Raw genomic sequence first — 21,330 nt, 5'->3', positions numbered from 1 at the left:
ATGGAGAAATTGGAACCCTTGAACACTGTTGATGGAAATGCAAAATGGTGCAGCCATTATGAAAAACAGCATGGAGATTCCCCCAAAATTTAAACATAGAATTATCATATGATCCAGTGTTCTCACTTCTGAGCATTTATCCAAAAGAACTGAAATCAGCCTCTTGAAGAAATATTAGCACCTCCCCATGTTCATTGCAGCACTGTTCACAGAGTTTGTTTTTGACTATTCACAGTGTCAAAAATCAAACCCTGCATACTGAATAAAACAAGGCAGAAAGATGAGTTTATTGCAAGGCTTTCAACCTGCAAGTGAGGAAACTCAAGGCTACAAGGAGCGATGAGTTCTGAGTTGCTCACAGATTAAGGGATTTTTATGGTGTAAGTGTGGAAGTTATTTGGTTTTTTTCAGCTGATTGGTTGCCTAGTGGTCTTCTTTCTTATTTGGATCAAGGTAGCTGCGTCAGGGGAACAAAGTCTAGAAATAGTGTGAACAGACTTGGTGTTTGAGGATTGGGTGGTATCCTCTGCTGATTTCTGAGAAGAGCTGTAAATTCCAGTAAGGTTAGATTAAGTTTTCTTTATGTGCTTGCTTTGACCATCTCCATTTTGTCCCTGACATAAGTGACTCATTTTAGTTTGGTTCCACAACACTAACCAAGATGTGGAAACAACTTAAATATCATTGACAGGTGAATGGATAAAGAAAGTGTTATCTATCTATCTATCTATCTATCTATCTATATATATATATGTGGGATACTACTCAGCCTTAAAAAAGAAGGAAATTCTGCAATATGCTACAACATGGATGAACTTTGAGGACATTATGCTAAGTGAAATGAGCTAGTTATAGAAAGACAAATACTACATAATTTCACTTATATGAGGTACCTAAAATTGTCAAATTCATAGAATCTAGGAGAGGAATGATGGTTGCCAGGGGCTGGGCAGTAGGGGAAACTGGGAGTTACTAATCAAGGACATAAAGTTTCAGTTAAGCAAGATTAACAAACTCTTAGAAATCTGCTGTACAACACTGTACATTGTACACATAGTCAACGATAATATATTTGTACACTTAAAAATTTGTTAAGAGGGTAGATCTCATTTTAAGTGTCCTTAAACAAAGTAAAATTCAAACAAACAAAAATACAAAGTGACTGCAGCATTTTACATTCTGACCAGAAACATATAAGTTCCAGGGTTTTTTTGCATCCTCATCAACACTTGCTACTGTTTGTCTTGCTGATTACAGCCATTCTAGAAATTTTATAGTGGTATCTCATTGTGGATTTTTATTTGCATTTCCCCATGCTGGGTGTCTTTTTGCGTGCTCGTTGCCTATCCATATGTCTTCTTTGGTGAAATGTCTACTCAAATACATTGCCCATTTTCTTAAATGTTATCTTCTTATTGTTGAGCTGTAGGTGTTCTCTATATGTTCTGAATACAAGTCCATTGTGGTAAAGACGGCTTGCAAATATTTTCTCCCACCCTCCCCAAAATATATAAGCACGTTTTATTTTTATTTTTTTAACATGTTATTTTATTTTATTTTTATTTTTGGCGGCATTGGGTCTTCATTGTGGTGCACAGGCTTCTCATTGTGGTGGCTTCTCTTGCTGCAGAACACGGGCTGTAGACACACGGGCTTCAGTAATTGCAGCACACGGGCTCAGTAGTTGCGGCACACAGGCTCTAGGGAGCTAAGGCTTCAGTAGTTGTGGCTTGCGGGCTCTAGAGCATGGGCTCTAGAGCGCAGACTCAGTAGTTGTGGTGCACGGGCTTAGTTGCTCCATGGCATGTGGGATCTTCCAGGACCAAGGATCAAACCTGTGTCCCCTGCATTGGCAGGCAGATTCTCAACCACTGCGCCACCAGGGAAGCCCACATTTTAAATGTTAATAAATATTATCAAATTGCTCTCCAAAGAGGAGGCATCAATTTATTTTCCCACCAACAGCGTATGGCAATGCTGGTTTCTCAGCACCATCACAAACACAGGATGCCAATCTTTGTTAATCTGAGATGAAAAATATTGCACCGTTTTAACGTTGCCTTCCTTTAATGATTAGGAGGAGCATCTCACCATATGTTTGTTGACAAGTGCTTTTGCTCTTCTAAGAATTGCATGTTCTTGTTGAAATCTTGCATTCTTCAATTTTGCATCCCTTAAGCCCTAGTCATTATATTATTAAACATCCAGGGAATGTTCGTTGAACGAATGAAGTGTAATGTTGTGAAGAATAAATGAGATAATATACCTAAAGTACTAAACTCATAATTAGTGACCAGTTAATATTATTAGTTGAATCTAAGTCTGGAGTCAGGAAGTGAGAACTATAATGCCCTTGAATTCTTTCCTCTAGGATCTGGGATGGTTGCTAGGATTCCAAGAGGCCTGGTTTCTCCTGGTCCTCTCACTGTGTGTTTTAGGGTAAATCACTCAACTTCTCAGACCTTCAGTTTCTCTGCAACAGTCTACAAGCTGTATTATGCTTATCAAAAAGGGTTATTAGGTGAAAAACATAAGATTAATTTACAATAAACATATATTCATGTCTCACTTGAATAATTAAAATAAATATTTTAAAAAGTAAATGCAAGCATTTATAAGAATAGAGGGGAATAAAACTACAGAGATAAGGACAGGCCTAAAAAAAGAAGCTAGCTGCCCTTTTGATGACCTTATATTTCATTTAAAAATATGTGACCGACTTGGCCCAGCCTCTCTTCCATCTTTTCTCCAACTCTCTATCGCCCTCTACTGCTTAGGCTCTCTCATTTCAATGCAGTTCAACTCAGCAAATATGATTAAGGAAAAAGTATTACATATTTGTGGCCCAGTCCCTGACTTTAGTTATCTACATCACCCTCAACCAAGTTCTGCTCTATTTTTGGTCCTGTGTCCAGCACAACAGATATAGACCTCACAGTCTGGTTGGGACACAGACTTTCATGACTTTTGGGGCTTGACAAGAAACATTTCTAGAACAGGAATGACTCTGAGCTAGGCACTGTGCTAAGCATACTGCATACATGCAGTTTTAGTCCTACTGACAGCCATACAAGGGATCTTCTTTTTTTTAATTTATTTTTGGCTGCATTGGGTCTTCATTGCTGTGTGTGGGCTTTCTCTAATTGTGGTGAGCAGGGGCTACTCTTTGTTGCAGTGCGCAGGCTTCTCATTGTGGTGGCTTCTCTTGTTGCAGAGCACGGGCTGTAGGCACGCGGGCTCAGTAGTTGTGGCTCACGGGCTCTAGAGTGCAGGCTCAGTAGTTGTGGCACAAGGGCTTAGTTGCTCTGCGGCATGTGGGATCTTCCCTGACCAGGGCTCAAACCCATGTCCCCTACATTGGCAGGTGGATACTTAACCACTGCACCACCAGGGAAGCCCACTAGGGATCTTCATTTACAGAAGAGGAATCAGGCTCACAAAAGTGATTGGGTCAAGGTCACAACTTAGTAAACATAGGACATAGACTGACTGAGATCTGTCTGCCCTCCAAAGCCAGTCATCCCCTACTACATTATATCAGAATAGACCAAGTGGGGTGGAACACTGAAGTCAGAGGATCTAAATCTACTCTAGGAGTGTATGGTTGTTGCATCTGGGACGACATTACAGAGAAGTTCTCTGATTTGAGAAGGGTAGTCCCCGCATCAAGAGCAAGTAAACAGGGACACAAACCTGGGACTGATCCAGAGAACAGAAAGTTGGGTGGGATATGGGGGAGGAGAGGCAGGAGATGAGGCTAGAATCAGATTGTACAGGGCTTTGGAGGCCAGCCAAAGGAAGGTGAACTCAAAATCAAAGGTCAGGCTTCTCTATCTGAGACATGTGTAATGAGGAAATCTCCCAAGGTGATCGGGGGTTTGAGAAACCACTAGTAAATGTGGCATAGCAACTGGAATGTGTTATGCTACGAAGGATGTATTATGGAATTGAATGTAAAAACAAATGAACTTTTAAAATAAAACTGGGATTTCAAAGACATTTCCCACGTACAGTAGGCTGCTCTACAATAAGGACGTGGTTGGAAGTAGTCCACTCTCTGATGCCGTTAGGGATAGGTTAATAATGAATCCATTTGGGAAGCATTGCTATAGGTGATGGGAAACCATGGATTGAGCTCCACTGAGGGCTCTAGAGGAGGAATGGCTGGGACTCAAAGATGAATAGGAACTGACTGTCTTTGGAGAGCTTTCAGTCTAGGCTCTATGGAACCAATGATTCTGAGCAGGAGAAAACGCAAAAACCAGCTGAAGTTCCTCTCCTCTTTCCCATGTCTTTGACATGTTCCTCTTGTACCTCATTCTTTTATTTTAAAAAGATTTACAGCACAACTCTCTCACTTCCTTGGACAAGTTAACCTCTCTGTACCTCAGTTTCCTCATTGGGGGAATGGGGATAACAATAATTCCTACCCCATAGGGTCACAATGAGTGCCATGAGAATTAGTATAAAGCTCTTAGAATAGAATCTGGAACAAAGTTCAGCACTGTTTAAGCATTAGCTATTATAACAGTATTATTACTGCAACCAGTACAGCTACTGTGTTCCAGTTATCATCTTCCATAGCCATTCATTCCTTAGGTCATTCATGTTGGAGGCACGGGGTACGTCTGGGAGGAAAGCAGAGATGAACCAGATTTTTCATTGCACTTGTACAGACTTATGAACACTGGTTTGTCTAGCTACACCTGGCACATAGTAGGTGCTCAAAATACTTGCTGAATGAATAAACAAATGCCTTCCTACTAAACTGCAAGCTCTTTAAAGGCAGGGACCATACTTCCTAGCTGTTGTATTACTAAAACCAAGCACTTGGTGACGCACACAGGGGCGCTTAGGGAACACCGAATTAACGAATGAATGGAATAAATGCAGGCAGAGAAGCATTAAGACCACAAGGCTGGGACAAAGTGCTGCAGAAAGACTGCTACCACTTTCAGGAGTGGACTGACCAGAGGGAAAGATGGGACGGCCAAAGACTAATAGCATGAGGACAGAGCAGAGCGTAGGATCCGGGAACGGTGCCTTCCGGGCGCCCGGTTGACCGCGGACCTCGGCGGCACGCCCCTCCCAGGCCCCGCCCCTCCGCCGGCTCACGTGACCGTGGGGCGCGGGGGCGAGCGGCGTGGCCAGGGGCAGACTGGCTGGGTGATTTTGGCTGGGCGAGCAAGAGCGATGGCGGGCGTGGTGGACTTCCAGGACGAGGAGCAGGTGAAGTCCTTTCTGGAGAACATGGAGGTGGAGTGCAACTACCAGTGCTACCGCGAGAAGGACCCGGACGGTGAGCGCCGCCTGCACGGCCTTAAGGACACGTGAGGGCTCGGTGCGCAGGGGCGGGGGGCTGGACGGGTCACGCGAGCGACCTCTGAGAGGATCTGGAAGGGGCCGCGGGCCGGACATGCGGGGTCTGTAGGACGCGGACGGCTCTTTGTGTGTTGGGGAGGGGCGGGATGGGTTCCACGTGACTTGCGGGACTCGCCGCCGGGGCTTACTCTACCGGCACCGAGCCTGGAGGCCGGGCTGGAAGGGAAGAGAAGCGCGCGGGCGTTTGGAGTAGAGGGACTGGGGCTACATCAGTGAACTGATAAAACGTCCTGTCCTCGTGGAGCTTACATTCTAGTGGGGGTATTGGACAATAAACATAAGAAAATAAATGAGATAGTGTGTTAGAAGGTAGTAAGTGCAATGGGAAGAAGAACTGACTGAGAGGTATCAGGAGTTCAGGGGGGCAATTTGAAATTGAGACGTCAGGGAGAATCATTGGGAGAGTGGCATTTGAACAGTGTTGAAGAAGGTAAGGGAGAATCATGCCAGGCAGAGGTAACAGCTAGTGAAAAGGCTCTGAGGCGTGAATGTGCCCCGTGTGTTCTGGGAACATTGAGTTGACTTAAGTGTGTGGGTGGATGGTGATGTCCAGAAGGGGCCACCACCCAGAGCAGCCAGTACCTTTGGGTGGTTTTCTTCTTACTTCATTTTTATAAAGGGAGGGAAAAAATGGCACTGGCCCCACCTTCAAATAGCTTGCAGTCTAGCTTGAAGCTGACCAACTACACAGAGTTGCTCTGCAGTGTAAGATGGCTTAAAAAGAACCCAGTGTTGTTCTTTGAGGGCTGGTCTATGCCCTGAGTGTAGGGAGATTTCACAGGAGTTGGAGTCACCGAGGAGCAGAATGGCTGGGGAAGACTTCTGGAAGAGGTCAGGAGGGATAGGCAAGTAGTGTTGATAAAATGGAGCAGAGGAAGAGAAGAAAATGCTCTTTTGAAAGGTTGAAGTCAGAATGTAGTCAGAAATAGGATTGATGGGGACCCTGGGCCACAGTGTGTCAGACCTTTTTTTTTTTTTAACATCTTTATTGGAGTGTAATTGCTTTACAATGGTGTGTTAGTTTCTGCATTATAACAAAATGAATCAGCTATACATATACATATATCCCCAAATCTCCTCCCCCTTGCGTCTCCCTCCCACCCTCCCTATCCCACCCCTCTAGGTGGTCACAAATCACCCAGCTGATCTCCCTGTGCTATGCGGCTGCTTCCCGCTAGCTATTTTACTTTTTTTTTTTTTTTTTTTGCGGTACGCGGGCCTCTCACTGTCGTGGCCTCTCCCGTTGCGGAGCACAGGCTCCGGACGCGCAGGCCCAGCGGCCACGGCTCACGGGCCCAGCCACTCCGCGGCATGTGGGATCTTCCTGGACCGGGGCACGAACCCGTGTCCCCTGCATCGGCAGGCGGACTCTCAACCACTGCGCCACCAGGGAAGCCCCTATTTTACATTTGGTAGTGTATATAAGTCCATGCCAGTCTCTCACTTCGTCCCAGCTTACCCTTCCCCCTCCCCATGTCCTCAAGTCCATTCTTTACATCTGTGTCTTTATTCCTGTCCTGCCCCTAGGTTCTTCAGAACCATTTTTTTTTCTTAGATTCCATATACATGTGTTAGCATACGGTATTTGTTTTTCTCTTTCTGACTTACTTCACTCTGTATGACAGACTCTAGGTCCATCCACCTCACTACAAATAACTCAATTTCATTTCTTTTTTATGGCTGAGTAATATTCCATTGTATATATGTGCCACATCTTCTTTGTCCATTCATCTGTCGATGGATACTTAAGTTGCTTCCATGTCCTGGCTATTGTAAATAGAGCTGCTATGAACATTGTGGTACATGATTGTTTTTGAATTATGGTTTTCTCAGGGTATATGCCCAGTAGTGGGATTGCTGGGTCATACAGTAGTTCTATTTTTAGTTTTTTAAGGAACCTCCGTACTGTTCTCCATAGTGGCTGCATCAATTTACATTCCCACCAACAGCGCAAGAGGGTTCCCTTTTCTCCACACCCTCTCCAGCATTTACTGTTTCTAGATTTTTGGATGATGGCCATTCTGACTGGTGTGAGGTGATACCTCATTGTAGTTTTGATTTGCATTTCTCTAATGATTAGTGATGTTGAGCATTCTTTCATGTGTTTGTTGGCAATCTGTATATCTTCTTTGGAGAAATGTCAGTTTAGGTCTTATGCTCATTTTTGGATTGGGTTGTTTGTTTTTTTGATATTCAGCTGCATGAGCTGCTTGTAAATTTTGGAGATTAATCCTTTGTCAGTTGCTTCATTTGCAAATATTTTCTCCCATTCTGAGGGTTGTCTTTTCGTCTTGTTTATGGAGTGTGTCAGATCTTGAATGCTACGGAAAGGCATTTAGACTTTATTCTGTAGGCAGTGGAGAGCCATACATGCTTTTGTACTCTGGAGATGTACGGAGCAGTGAAGTAGGGGAGGGTGGGCATATAAGAAGGGCAGGCTGCGGCACTTTAGAAGGAGAGCCCGAGAGGAGGCTGTAGTTACTATAGCTACTTCTGTATTAGTCTTCAAAATCATCATTTCTCACCTGGATTACTGAAATAGCCTTCTAACTTGGCTCTCCATTTGCACCGTCACTCCCTTAAAATCTATTCTCAACTCACAGACTGATATTTAAATTTTTATTTTGTTATTTTAAATGTTTATTAGTTTTTTAAATGACAAAATAACACATTTTTGTTATTATCAGTGTTGGAGTATGTCCCTTCACACTTAACTTCCTCCATATTCATCCAGACCCATACAAACATATATATTAGAATGACCTTTTAAAAATGCAAATCGAATCATATTGCTTCCCTTCTTAAAACCCTCCAGTGGTTTGCCTTTGACTGGGAGTAAAATCCCAGTTTCTTCCTATCTTCTACAAGGCCCTGTGATTGGTCCCTGCCTTCTCCTCACTTCCCGCCTCTTTCTTCCTGGATCCAGCCACATTATACCTTATTTGTGCCAAGCTTATTCCCTCTTTTGGGTCTTTTTATTTATTGTTCCTTGTGCCTGAGACTTTCTGCCTCCTTCCCATTTCATTGTCTTTAAATAGCTAGTTCATTCACGTTATTCACATCTCAGCTTACACATCGAAGTCCCCAGTAAAGCCCTCCCTGATCGCCCAGTCTATGTTAACCATTCCCCCAACGTGCACAACGAACTATCTTATCGTCCTGTTTTAGTTCAGTCATATTTGTTTATTAAGGTTTGAATGCATCTTGCTAACCTATTTACTTATTTATTGTACTTCCTCCTCCACAATGTAATTTTTAGGCAGGCAAGTGACTGTATTCCCAGCAACTAAAGCAGTGTCTTGTACATTGATGCAGATAGATGCTCAAATATTTGTTGAATGAAAATGAACAAGAGATGGGATGGGTGTTATTGTGGATGAAAAAAAGGGACAGAGGAGAGAGATGTTAAGGAGAGGCTGGCTGGGACTAGAGACTGCCAAGGAGAGAGAGTCTACTTCCAACTCCTTTGGTAGCTGCCATTTCGACTCTCTTCTTAATGTACTCAGCTTGGCCAAGGCTTAAGGTATAGTCATCAAAGCATCCCTTTCTTGCAGCTATGAAGACTAGCCCATGGACCCTGATGGTTCTCAGTGTTTTACTGCTGAACTTCCTGAGAAGTCCCAAAGCTAGCAAAGTTTCATTATGGAAGCCAGTGCGTCTTTGGGCCTTGCTGACAGGGAACAGAGGGCTGGTGAGTGGTGGAGCCAGTGCGGGGCCAAGGTCTTCCCAGTCTGTACATTGCTCGGTCCTAGGCTGAGGGCGGACAGTGCCATTTGTAGGAGTGGCTGAACACTACCTGCGCTCTTTGTGGCGAGGTCACCTTTAGGAGAGAGGCTGGTCCTAAGTAAAAGGCACCTCTGGCCTGCCACACCTGGACCCTCCCCACTGCCCTAGACTTGAACAGCAGCTTTTGCCCTTTCCTCACAGGTTGCTATCGGCTGGTGGACTATTTGGAAGGGATCCAGAAGAATTTTGATGAGGCTGCCAAGGTGTTGAAGTTCAACTGTGAAGAGAACAAACACAGTGATAGCTGCTACAAACTGGGGGCCTATTATGTGACTGGGAAAGGTAAGGAGGGGCCTGCTTTCTTTGGTCCTTATCATTGATGGTAGTGCTGACATCACATCCTGAGACTCATACTGAGCCCTCTTTACAGAAGGGTCCTCACAGGCATTGGGGAAGCATGTTGTAGGAAAATTTGGAGTCAAGAGTTTAGCAAAGTGTTGGAGGGACGAGCGCAGCCTTTCAAGTCAGGCAGACCTTAAGGAATGCTGTTTGCAAGTAGTGGGACCTTGAGCCGGTCACATTAACTCTGTGCATCAGTTGTATCACCTGTAAAACGGAGAAAAAAATAGTACTTGCTTCATAGGGTTGTTGTGAGGATTAAATAAGGTAATGTAGGTAAAGGCATCAGCATGTGCCTGGCACAGAAGAGGGGACCAATAATTAATTCCTTTCCATCTGCTTTTCTCCTCATGACCTAAATGCAGTTGGTATTCAGTAGTGTTTAAGGTATCTATTGCTAAATAACAAATTATTCCAACAAATCTATCATTTCACATAGTTTCTGTGGGTCAGGAATTTGGGAGTGGCTGAGCTGTGTGCCTCAGGGTCTCTCAGTGAGGTTGCAGTCAAGACATTAGCCAGGGAGCCAGGGCTGTAGTCCTTTGAAGGTTTGACTGGAACCAGAGTTTCCAATCCTAAGCTGGCTCACTCACATGGCTGTTGGTGAAAGCTTCTGTTCCTTGCCAGCTGTTGTCAGGAGACCTCAGTTCCTTGTCACATGGATCTCTTCATGGGCTACTTGTATGTCCTGGTGACATGGCATCTGGCTTCCTCCAGAGTGAGTGATCCAAAGAGGGAGCAAGATGGAATCCACAGTGTCTTTTATACTATACCCTTGGAAGTCACACACTTTTCATTTCTATTCTACTCTGTTTATTAGAAATGAGTCAGTAAGTTTAGCTTACACTAATTGGAGAAAACTTAAATTCCACCTGTTGAAGGAAGGAATATCAAGAATTTATGGGCTGGGACTTCCCTGGTGGCGCAGTGGTTAAGAATCCGCCAGCCAATGCAGGGGACACGGGTTCAAGCCCTGGTCCAGGAAGATCCCACATGCTGTGGAGCAAACTAAGCCTTGCTCCACAACTGCTGAGCCTGTGCTCTAGAGCCTGTGAGCTACAACTACTGAACCTGCATGCCACAACTACTGAAGCCCACACACCTAGATCCCATGTTCCACAACAAGAGAAGCCACCGCAATGAGAGGCCTGCACACCACAATGAAGAGTAGCCCCCACTCACCACCACAACTAGAGAAAGCCCACGCACAGCAACGAAGACCCAACGCAGCCAAAAATAAATTTATTTAAATAAATGAATTAAATAAATTTAACAAAAAAAGAATTTATGGGCATATTTTAAAACCACCACAAATAGGGAATATGACTTTAGACAGGCAATTCTTTTTTTGCTCACTAGATCATGAGCTTCTTGAGGATGATCCCTTGTTCCCAGTACCCAGTGAAGCCTGGTTAGAAGGATGTTCAGTGAAAGTTTGATGAAGAGGATGTCTTTTTAAATCTCTGGAGCTGTGTGGGCTATTTCTCCCTTCACATGGGACATGGGGTCTGTGGTAGTCTCAAAGTTGAAGAAAGTTTAGCATTAATAGGAATATCAGGTTCCCTTGTTTGAGCAGAGGAGCATTTCTTTGGCCTAGTAACTCTCCTAGTATTTTTTCCTAAGGAAATAACTGGAAATGCAAATAAAGATTATATGCAAAGATTCTCACCCCAGCATTATCTATCTGGCAGAATTTTATTTTCATTAATTTATAATTTATAAGTAATATATAACTGCATTATGTTAATTATTTAAAAAAAAAAATCTGGGCTTCTCTGGTGGCGCAGTGGTTGGGAGTCTGCCTGCCGATGCAGGGGACACGGGTTCATGCCCCGGTCCGGGAAGATCCCACATGCCGCAGTTTGGCTGGGCCCGTGAGCCATGGCCGCTGAGCCTGCGCATCTGGAGCCTGTGCTCCGCAATGGGAGAGGCCACAACAGTGAGAGGCCCGCGTACCGCCAAAAAAAAAAAAAAAAATCTATGTGCCAACACTAGCAGTTTAGTTAAATAAATAATGTTACTCCCCCAGCTGGAATGTTATTTAACCCATTAAAAAATAATGTTTTGGGACTTTGCTCATGGCACAGTGGTTAAGAATCTGCCTGCCGATGCAGAGGACACAGGTTCGAGCCCTGGTCTGGGAAGATCCCACATGCCGCGGAGCAACTAAGCCTGTGCACCACAACTACTGAGCCTGTGCTCTAGAGCCTGCAAGCCACAACTGCTGAGCCTGCGTGCCACAACTACTGAACCCGCACGCCTAGAGTCTGTGCTCCGCAACAAGAGAAGCCACCGCGTTGAGAAGCCCACGCACTGCAACAAAGAGTAGCCCCTGCTCGCCACAACTAGAGAAAGCCCGTGTGCAGCAATGACCCAATGCAGCCAAAAATAAATAAATTTATTTATTTATTTAATAAATAAATAATGTTTCTACATAAGCAGAACACTCTTATTGACATAAATCACAGCGAGATCCTTTTTGACCCACCTCCTAGAGTAAGAGAAATAAAAGCAAAAATAAACAAAGAGGACCTAATGATAGTTAAAAGTTTTTGCACAGCAAAGGAAACCATAAACAAGACGAAAAGACAACCCTCAGAATGGGAGAAAATATTTGCAAACAAAACGACCGCAAAGGATTAATCTCCAAAATATACAAGCAGCTCATGCAGCTCAATATCAAAAAAAACAAACAATCCAATCCAAAAATGGGCAGAAGGCCTAAATAGACATTTCTCCAAAGAAGATATACAGATTGCCAACAACACATGAAAGAATGCTCAACATCACTAATCATTAGAGAAATGCAAATCAAAACCACAATGAGGTATCACCTCACACTGGTCAGAATGGCCATCATCCAAAAATCTAGAAACAATAAATGCTGGAGAGGGTGTGGAGAAAAGGGAACACTCTTGCACTGCTGGTGGGAATGTGAATTGGTACAGCCACTATGGAGAACAGTATGGAGGTTCCTTAAAAAACTAAACATAGAACTACCATATGACCCAGCAATCCCACTACTGGGCATATACCCTGAGAAAACCATAATTCAAAAAGACACGTGGGCTTCCCTGGTGGCGCAGTGGTTGAGAGTCCGCCTGCCGATGCAGGGGACATGGGCTTGTGCCCTGGTCCGGGAGGATCCCACATGCCGCGGAGTGGCTAGGCCTGTGAGCCATGGCCGCTGAGCCTGCACGTCCGGAGCCTGTGCTCCGCAATGGGAGAGGCCACAACAGTGAGAGGCCCATGTACCTCAAAAAAAAAAAAAAGAGAGAGACATGTACCATGATGTTCATTGCAGCACTGTTTACAACAGCCAGGACATGGAAGCAACCAAAATGTCCATCAGCAGATGAATGGATAAAGAAGATATGGCACATACATACAATGGAATATTACTCAGCCATAAAAAGGAATGAAACCGAGTTATTTGCAGTGAGTGGATGGACGCAGAATCTGTCATACAGAGTGAAGTAAGTCAGAGCAAAAGAAATACCGTATGCTACACGTATATATGGAATCTAAAAAGTGGTACTGGTGAACCTAGTGGCAGGACAGGAATAAAGATGCAGACGTAGAGAACGGACTTGAGGACACGGTGGGGAAGGGGAAGCTGGGATGAAGTGAGAGAGTAGCATTGACATATGTACACAACCAAATGTAAAATAAATGGCTAGTGGGAAGCTGCTGCATAGCACAAGGAGATCAACTTGATGGTTTGTGACGACCTAGAGGAGTGGGATAGGGAGAGTGGGAGGGAGGCTCAAGAGGGAGGGGATATGGGGATATATGTATATGTATAGCTGATTCACTGTTGTACAGCAGAAACCAACACAACATTGTAAAGCAATTATACTCCAATAAAGATGTGAAAAAAAAAATAATGTTTTTAAATAATTTTTGTTGACATCAGGAAAGGTTTATGATACAATGTTCAGTGAAGAAAGCTGAACACAAAATTACGTTTGATGTGAGCTCAGCTATATAACACTGTGCAAAAATAAAAATGTTCCTAGCTGTTTAGTCTCTGAATTTGTGTCTTGATAAAGTTTTGGGTTCCTTTTGTCTTTGTATCATATTTTACTACATTTTCCACAGAGACTTTGAGTTTCTTATTGAATTAAGGAGAACAAAAGAGGTTGTGGAGGTTGTGAAATTATTTTCCCTTCTCTTTGACAAACTTGTATGATTAATGATTGTGCACTGAGACTTTTTTCTTCCTTAAGTGCTCCTTTGTTGAGCAGATTTTTAGTATTTACTCTGTACAGTGAAGCAAAGATGGACCAGTGTGGGGGAAGAAATGTTTTTTTTTTCACCCCCTCCCCAGGGAAGAAGTATTTATACTAATACCTGTTAACCTGGGAGAGCTTGGTAAGTATCTTTTTGTTGTTGTTGTTGTTGTTTTTTGCGGTACGTGGGCGTCTCACCGCTGCGGCCTCTCCTGCCGCGGAGCACAGTCTCCGGACACGCAGGCCCAGTGGCCACGGCCCACGGGCCCAGCAGCTCTGCAGCATGTGGGATCTTCCCAGGCCGGGGCACGAACCCGCGTCCCCCGCATCGGCAGGCGGACTCTCAACCACTGCGCCACCAGGGAAGCCCCGATAAGTATCTTTATAGAGAGACATGTAAAGTACTTTGGGGGTTCAGTTCTGGGAGCATGTCATCATCAGGGGCTGCTGAGAGGAGGAGGCATTGAAACTGGTTCTTAAAGGACAGAGCAGGTTTTATCTGCTGGAGGTAGAATAGAGTTATGTCTTCTCTTCAGAATAGAGAGCAGGTAAGCAGGTGAAAGAACACAGAGTGTTTAGAGAATAATACTTAATCCTCTGTTAAGCTGACATTGTTAAGTAATTTCCTCGAGGTCAGGTGTCCTCACAGGAGATCCCATTAGCTGATCTTTGCTACTCAGACTCTTTTGGATTGTTAATTAGGAGACCTTGGGCCCTGCCCTGTCTAGAAGCCAATACTGTTGACCCCCCTGCCTAGTTCTGAGCCTAAGAATTTGCCCTCTGTTCTGAAAACACACCCAGTGTCCTTTCTTGACAAAGACTGGTTAATAACTCTCCTTTTATCAAGGTTAGCTTGGGGCAGGGGGAAGAGTGGGAGGTCACTTTTCATCCTGAGCACTAATTGACAGTGTGGTATCAGGCAAGGTATTTTCCTTCCCTGAGCTACAAATACCTCAATGACAAAATTGGAGTAATAAGGTCAGCTCACACCTTATTCATAGGATTTTTCTGAGCATCAAATGAACTCACATGTGACTGCTTTGTTAAATTGTAAAATATTCTATCAGTGTGAACAGGTCTGGTTTGTGTTGGTTGCTGCAGAAGTTACCTTGGATTGGTTGGACACTTAGAGTGACCCAAGCAATATTTTGCCCAGGTGTTTTCATCAGTGAAATCAGCTTTGAACTATTTTTGTGAAACCATTTAAATGTCTTATGAAAGGAAGTGGAAAGTAACTCTGATATATCTCTTTGATGAAATATTCTTAATAAAACATATGAAGATGGGTTTCTAATGGGGAGTGAAGAACAAACACATGATTACAACATGTAAAAACAAGACCAAACTACATTGAAAAGGTAGTAGGAGGAAATACACCAAAAATTAATAGTGGTGGTCTCTAGGATGTGGCAATGAATAAGTTAGTGATGATATTGCAAACAAACATTTATCTCTAGGCAAAACCACTCCAGACTGCATATAGTTGACTGTTTACTGGAAAATTTGACTTGGAGTTCTTACAGGCATTGCAAACTTAACAAATCCAATATAGAATTCTTAATTGTTTTCCTTTTCCCCCAAATATTGCACCCCTGTTGTCTTCCAGTTTAGCAAGTGGTATCTCTCCCTACCTAGTAGCTTGTGACCAGTTTAGCTCTAAAATATGTTTCAGATCTGTCCTGTCTCTCCCTTTCCTGCTACCATATTTATCCAAGCCACCTTCCTCTCCTGCTTCATTAATGCAGGTATCTAATCTTTCCATAAGGCAACTAAAATGAACTTTTATAAGGATATAAACCATGGATTCAATAAAATATATGAAGCAACTACTTTCAGATATTGGAAAATGGACAGTGCAGTACAGTGATCCCTGAGAAAAGGGAAACACACAGGATGAGCCCCATGAATGATTGCTTTGGCTTTTTGCCTGGAGGTACTTTTCAGACTAGGCACAAAGAGGTGGAAGCCAAGTAGAGTATGATAGTCTTGCTGAACTGATGAGGCAGAGGTCAGAGTTTCTGGCCACTGAGGCTGCCAGAGTTTGCAGGACAGGATACCAGAGAAGAAGGAGCTACACAGAGAAGGAGCTCCAGATAGCCACATAGGGGTGCTCTTAAGTCTTTGGCTCAGTGTTAAGCTGCACATGCATAGGAGGAAACTCTGAGAGACCTTGCAGTGAAAAGCTACTGGGGAGGTGTGAACTGAAAAGAGACTCCAGAGGTTTCACAGTGTTGGGAGTTGTTTGAATTCCACAAGCCAGAGAGGAGAGACCTCATTGAATACAGACTGCAGAAAGGTTCCAAAACTTAGAAACAAGCCTCAAAAGGATCAGGCTGATTCACCAGTGAATTAGTTACTTGTGAGAACAAAACTCAACAGTCTTTAGTAAAAGGTGAAAGATTCATGTGATCTGAAGAGAAACCAGAGTATAACAGTTTTTAAATGAATACAACAAAACCAGAGTGAACAAAGTAGCATCTACAATGTCCAGCATAAAGTAAGAAATTGCTAAACAGAAAAAAAGCAGTCAATAGAAACAGACCCAGATGTGACAGGGATGTTGGAATTAGCAGTCAAATATTTTTAAACAAGGAAAATAAATTTATTAAAGGGTTTAAATAAAAGATGGACACAATGAACAGATGGGAAATCTCATCACAGAAATTGAAACTATTAAAAAGAACCAAATGAAATCCTGCAATTGAAAAACGTAATATTTGAAATGAAAAATTCACTGGACAGGCTTAATAGCAAATTGGACATATCAGAAGGAAATAATCAGTGAATTTGAAAGATCGGTGAACTTGAAGACAGGATTGAAGATGTTATGTAAACTGAAGCACTGAGAGAGAAAAAGCAAAACAACAACAACACAGAGCCTCAACCTGTGGGGTTCACTATCCCTTAATCTAACATAACGTGTATTGGAGTCCAGAAAGAGAAGAGATTGGGGCAGAAAAAAGTATTTGAAGAAATAACAGTATAAAATTTCCAAATTTGATGAAAAATGTCACTCCACAGATCCATGAAGCTTAGTGGATCCAAACAGGATAACCAATGAAATCATACCTAGACACATTATTACCATTTGCTGAAAGCCAAAGGTAAAGAGAAAATCTTAAAAGCAGTCAGAGAAAAAGACACATTGAGGGGAACATTGGTGAGAATAATCACTGACTTCTCATCAGAAGTAATGTAAGCCAGAAGACAAAAGAACATCTTTTAAATGCTGAAAGAAAAAAACTGTCAAACTTGAATTCTACTTTATTGAAAATATTTTTTTTAATGAAGATGGGGAATTCCCTGGCAGTCCAAGGGTTAGGACTCCACGCTCTCACTGCCGAGGGCCCAGGTTCAATCCCCGGTCAGGGAACTAAATCCCACAAGCTGCGTGGCACAGCCAAAAAGATAAATAAATAAATAAATGAAATAAAATAAATTCATTTTCAGATAAACAAAAGCTGAGTGAATGAGTCACTGGCAGACCTACACTACAAGAAAAGTTGTTTGGGTAGAAGGAAAATGATAAAAAGGTGGACACTAGGATCCATACAAAAGAAGAAAGCACACTGGAATATACATGTAAATGTAAGAATTTTTTCCTCATTTCTTAATGTCTTTAAAAAACTGAAGCAAAAATAATAGTTATGTGTTATGGGGCTTACACTATATAGAAGTCAAACAAGTAATATATTTAGAAGTAAAACATGACAGCAGTAGTACAAAGGATAGAAATGTGGTAAATGAAAGTGTATTATTGTAAGGTTCTTACATTATATGTGAAGTGCTGTAATATTAATTCTTGGTAGATTGTGATTAAGTATACATAGTATTTTCACTAGGTAAACCACTGATAAAAGAAGTATTACTGAAAAGCCAATGATGAGAATGAAATGGACTATTAGAAATATACAATTCAAAAGAATTGTAAGAAAGGGAAAAAAGGAACAAAAACATTTGGGACAAATGGGAAAGAAATAAGGTTGTAGACTTAAACCCAGCTATGTCAAGAATTGCATTAAATCTAAGTAAACACTCCAGTAAAAGGCATAGATTTACCAGGCTGGATATAAAAGCAAGACCTAATTATATACTGTTTAAATAGAAAGGTGGCAAGAATGCATTCTCAAAACTGAAAGAACTCAGAGGCTGTAGAATCTATATGCTTTTCTAGAAAAATCTATCTGATAACCAGTAAGTAGGTGAATCAAGAGAAATAATTCAGAAATGGAGGAGCTCTGATGAAAAGACTGGTGATGAGCAGAATCGCATTTAGAATGAATGTTGGGCTAATTAGAGTTACGGAATAGAATGTAAATAATATAAACCTTTATGACATAAAAATGCTACAGCATTTACTGAGCACTTATTATGTACTAGGCTCTCTGTAATGACACATTTAAGCTTCCAGAATATGAAGTAGATACTATTGTCCTTATTTTACAGATGAGGAAAACTGAGGCTTTGTAGAGTTTAAGTAACTTGTCTAAGGTCACATTGCCAGCAAGTAATGGAGCCAGAACTGGTGCCTAGGTTTTCTGGCTACAGAGCCCAGGCTTTGGTAACCACTGTGCTCTGTGTCTCCCGAAGTTGAAATAACATATCTAACAAAAAATAGAAGGCAGGGCAAGAGAGGTAGGGAGAAGTGTGAGGTGACAACATCCTCATGAGTTAATACTGTCTGAAATTTGGTTAAAAAACAAAGCAGTGATGCTAACCTTTTAATAATCTATAACTCTAGAGGCTCATTTAGGAAATTTCTCTGTTGAAATATTCATTTGAAGTTAGCAGTTTCTTCAGTTTCACTTCAGTTTGGTTGTCTTAACGATAAATACAAGTAAAATCAAAGTTAAATTTTTTATTTACAAGTAGCATGTGTAATCCAGTTTTTCAGAATACACCTGATCCTTGAACAACATGGGTTTGAACTATGCAGGTCCACTTACAGGTAGATTTTTTTTCAATAATTAATACTACAGTAGTACTACACAATCCTCTGTTGGTTGAGTCTGCCAATGTGGAGGAGCCACATTTAGGGAGGGCTGATTCTTAAGTTATTCTTGGATTTTTGGCTGTGTGGAGAGTGGGCACCCCTAACCCCCATATCATTCAAGGGTCAGCTCTACTTCTGTCTAGCTGTCCATTCAGCCAGCCAACATTTAATTCGAACACATGCTATAAAGATGACTGGAATGGTGTCCTCTTAATGATAATGATGGTTATTTCTAGGTGGTATGTTTGGAGTGACTTTAAAAACTAAACGTTGAGATACTTAAAATGTTTCTCTTTTTGAGAATGGAGATTTGAAATGTTCCATTAAAAAACAAAACAAAGGAAAAAGTGAGCCCTGTCACCACCTCTCCTTAAAATGATCCATTAGCAGTTTCCCATTGCTCCTAGGATTAAGTGCAAGGTCCTTAAGGAGACCCATCAGACACTCCATGATCTGGCCCCTGCCTCTCCAGCCTCCCTTCCTTAGCGATTTCTGGGTTCTAGCCACATGGGCTCCTTTTCTCTTTGTATCCTATTCCTGCTGCCTGGAACAATTTTCTTTGCCTTTTTCTTTTCTTTTTTTTTTTTTTTTTTTTTTTGCACTACATATTTTATTTTCTTTTTTCCATTATATCACAGCTCAAATGTCCCTTCTTTGGGGAAGCTTTCCTTTTTTTAAATTAAATTTTATTTTATTTTATTTTTGGCTGTGTTGGGTCTTCGTTGCTGCACGTGGGCTTTCTCTAGTTGTGGCGAGCGGGGGCTACTCTTCGTTGCGGTGCGCGGGCTTCTCATTGCAGTGGCTTCTCTTGTTGCGGAGCACGGGCTCTAGGCACGCGGGCTTCAGTAGTTGCAGCACATGGGCTCAGTAGTTGTGGCTCGTGGGCTCTAGAGCACAGGCTCAGTAGTTGTGGCACACGGGCTTAGTTGCTCTCAGGCATGTGGGATCTTCCCAGACCAGGGCTCGAACCCGTGTCCCCTGCATTGGCAGGCAGATTCTTAACCACTGCGCCACCAGGGAAGTCCCTGGGGAAGCTTTCCTTGACCTTGCCTCCTAGTTCAGAGCCCTGATACATTCTCATAGCATTCTGTACTTTTTCTCCATATGCTTGTCACACTTATAATCATACATTTACTTGTGTGCTTGTTTAATGTCTGTCTCATTAGACCACAGGATTCACAAAGGCAGGGACAGTATCTGTTCCTTAGAACCTAGCATATTAATTGGCAAATAATACACATTCAGTATATATTAAAATTAAGTGTTTAATGAAGTGCTTATAAGATGCTATGATCTTGCTGTTACCCCCAGAGGTAGATATTATCATTTTACCCTTTTTACCTGTTTAAGCTTCCTTACAAGATACCATTTGAACAGAAGATTCCATGGCTAAAAAAGCTGGAAAGTCTGTGCAGTATACCAGGACATCTTCTTTTCATGCTGCCTTAGCTCAAAGTATATAAACTATATTCAGGAATTGCTCCCTGACTTTGGCCTGAGACATTAAGGTTCTGCCCTGGCTCAGGTTGACTTTTTTTTCCTTCCTCCCAGGTGGACTAACCCAGGATCTGAAAGCTGCCTCCAGCTGCTTTCTGATGGCATGTGAGAAGCCGGGAAAGAAGTCCTTGGAGGCATGCCACAACGTTGGTCTCCTGGCACATGATGGACAGGTCAATGAGGATGGCCAGCCCGATCTGGAGAGGGCCAGAGACTACTACACAAGGGCCTGTGATGGCAGCTATGCCTCTAGCTGCTTCAACCTCAGTACCATGTTCCTGCAGGGCGCCCCCAGCTTTCCCAAGGACATGGGCCTGGCATGCAAATACTCAATGAAAGCCTGTGACCTAGGCCATGTCTGGGCCTGTGCCAATGCCAGCCGCATGTACAAGCTGGGGGATGGTGTCGATAAGGACGAAGCTAAGGCTGAAGAGCTAAAAAATCGGGCCCGGCAGCTGCACAAAGAGCAGCAGAAAAACGTACAGCCTTTAACGTTTGGGTAGTGTGGCCCACCCTCCTAGTCAACAGTCAGCTTGAGGCTGGCACCTCCTATTTCTGATGCAGCCCTTGGAGGTCGACCTGCTGGAGCAGAAAGACTTGGGATTTAATATCAGTAACTCTGATTGTATAAACCCATTGCCCCAGAGTGTCACCTACGGGGATGTAGTCTGAAATGTGTATTTCAATCAGTATTCCTTTATCTGGTGTGATCCACATTTATGGGATTTGGGTTCTCAAACTCTTGCAGCTCTGTGAAAAACAGCAAACCAGTGAGCCATAGAGATTGGAGGGGTGGGCAGGAGAGACAGAGCAGGGAGTTGGAAAAATTAGCAGCCACAGGGCCTGAAAGAATCAGACATCATCATCATTATCATTATTTTAGTTGGGAGGGCTTAAAAAATCAGAAAGTATCTTGATTTACATAATAGCGGGTTTAAGGAGCTAAGAACAGTTAAATAGTCATGACTGCCACCCTCTGACTTAATCATTGGTGTGGGCTTCCTTTTTTCTTTTAGAGTCAGATCTTTCGGCAAATTCAGAGATTGGGAGTTACGTGTGACGTAACAGTTAAAGGCCATTATGCTTCTGGGTTGCTAAAGA

At 42.7% G+C, this 21,330-nt stretch overlaps 1 protein-coding gene across 1 annotated transcript; it reads left to right on the top strand.

Annotated features, from left to right (window-relative positions):
* Positions 1–5,193: 5,193 nt before the first annotated feature.
* Positions 5,194–20,732, top strand: COA7 (cytochrome c oxidase assembly factor 7; the record flags this gene model as incomplete). Its single annotated transcript, XM_079696942.1, has 3 exons — positions 5,194–5,299; positions 9,310–9,450; positions 20,284–20,732. 3 exons carry the CDS (start codon positions 5,194–5,196, stop codon positions 20,730–20,732), a joined length of 696 nt encoding a protein of 231 aa, XP_079553068.1.
* Positions 20,733–21,330: the final 598 nt, after the last annotated feature.

Source organism: Hyperoodon ampullatus (assembly GCF_949752795.1).
Source record: "Hyperoodon ampullatus genome assembly, chromosome: 2".
NCBI classification, from domain to species: domain Eukaryota; kingdom Metazoa; phylum Chordata; class Mammalia; order Artiodactyla; family Ziphiidae; genus Hyperoodon; species Hyperoodon ampullatus.
Note: the sequence above shows the minus strand (reverse complement) of the source record. Positions and strands in the feature narration are given on the sequence as shown.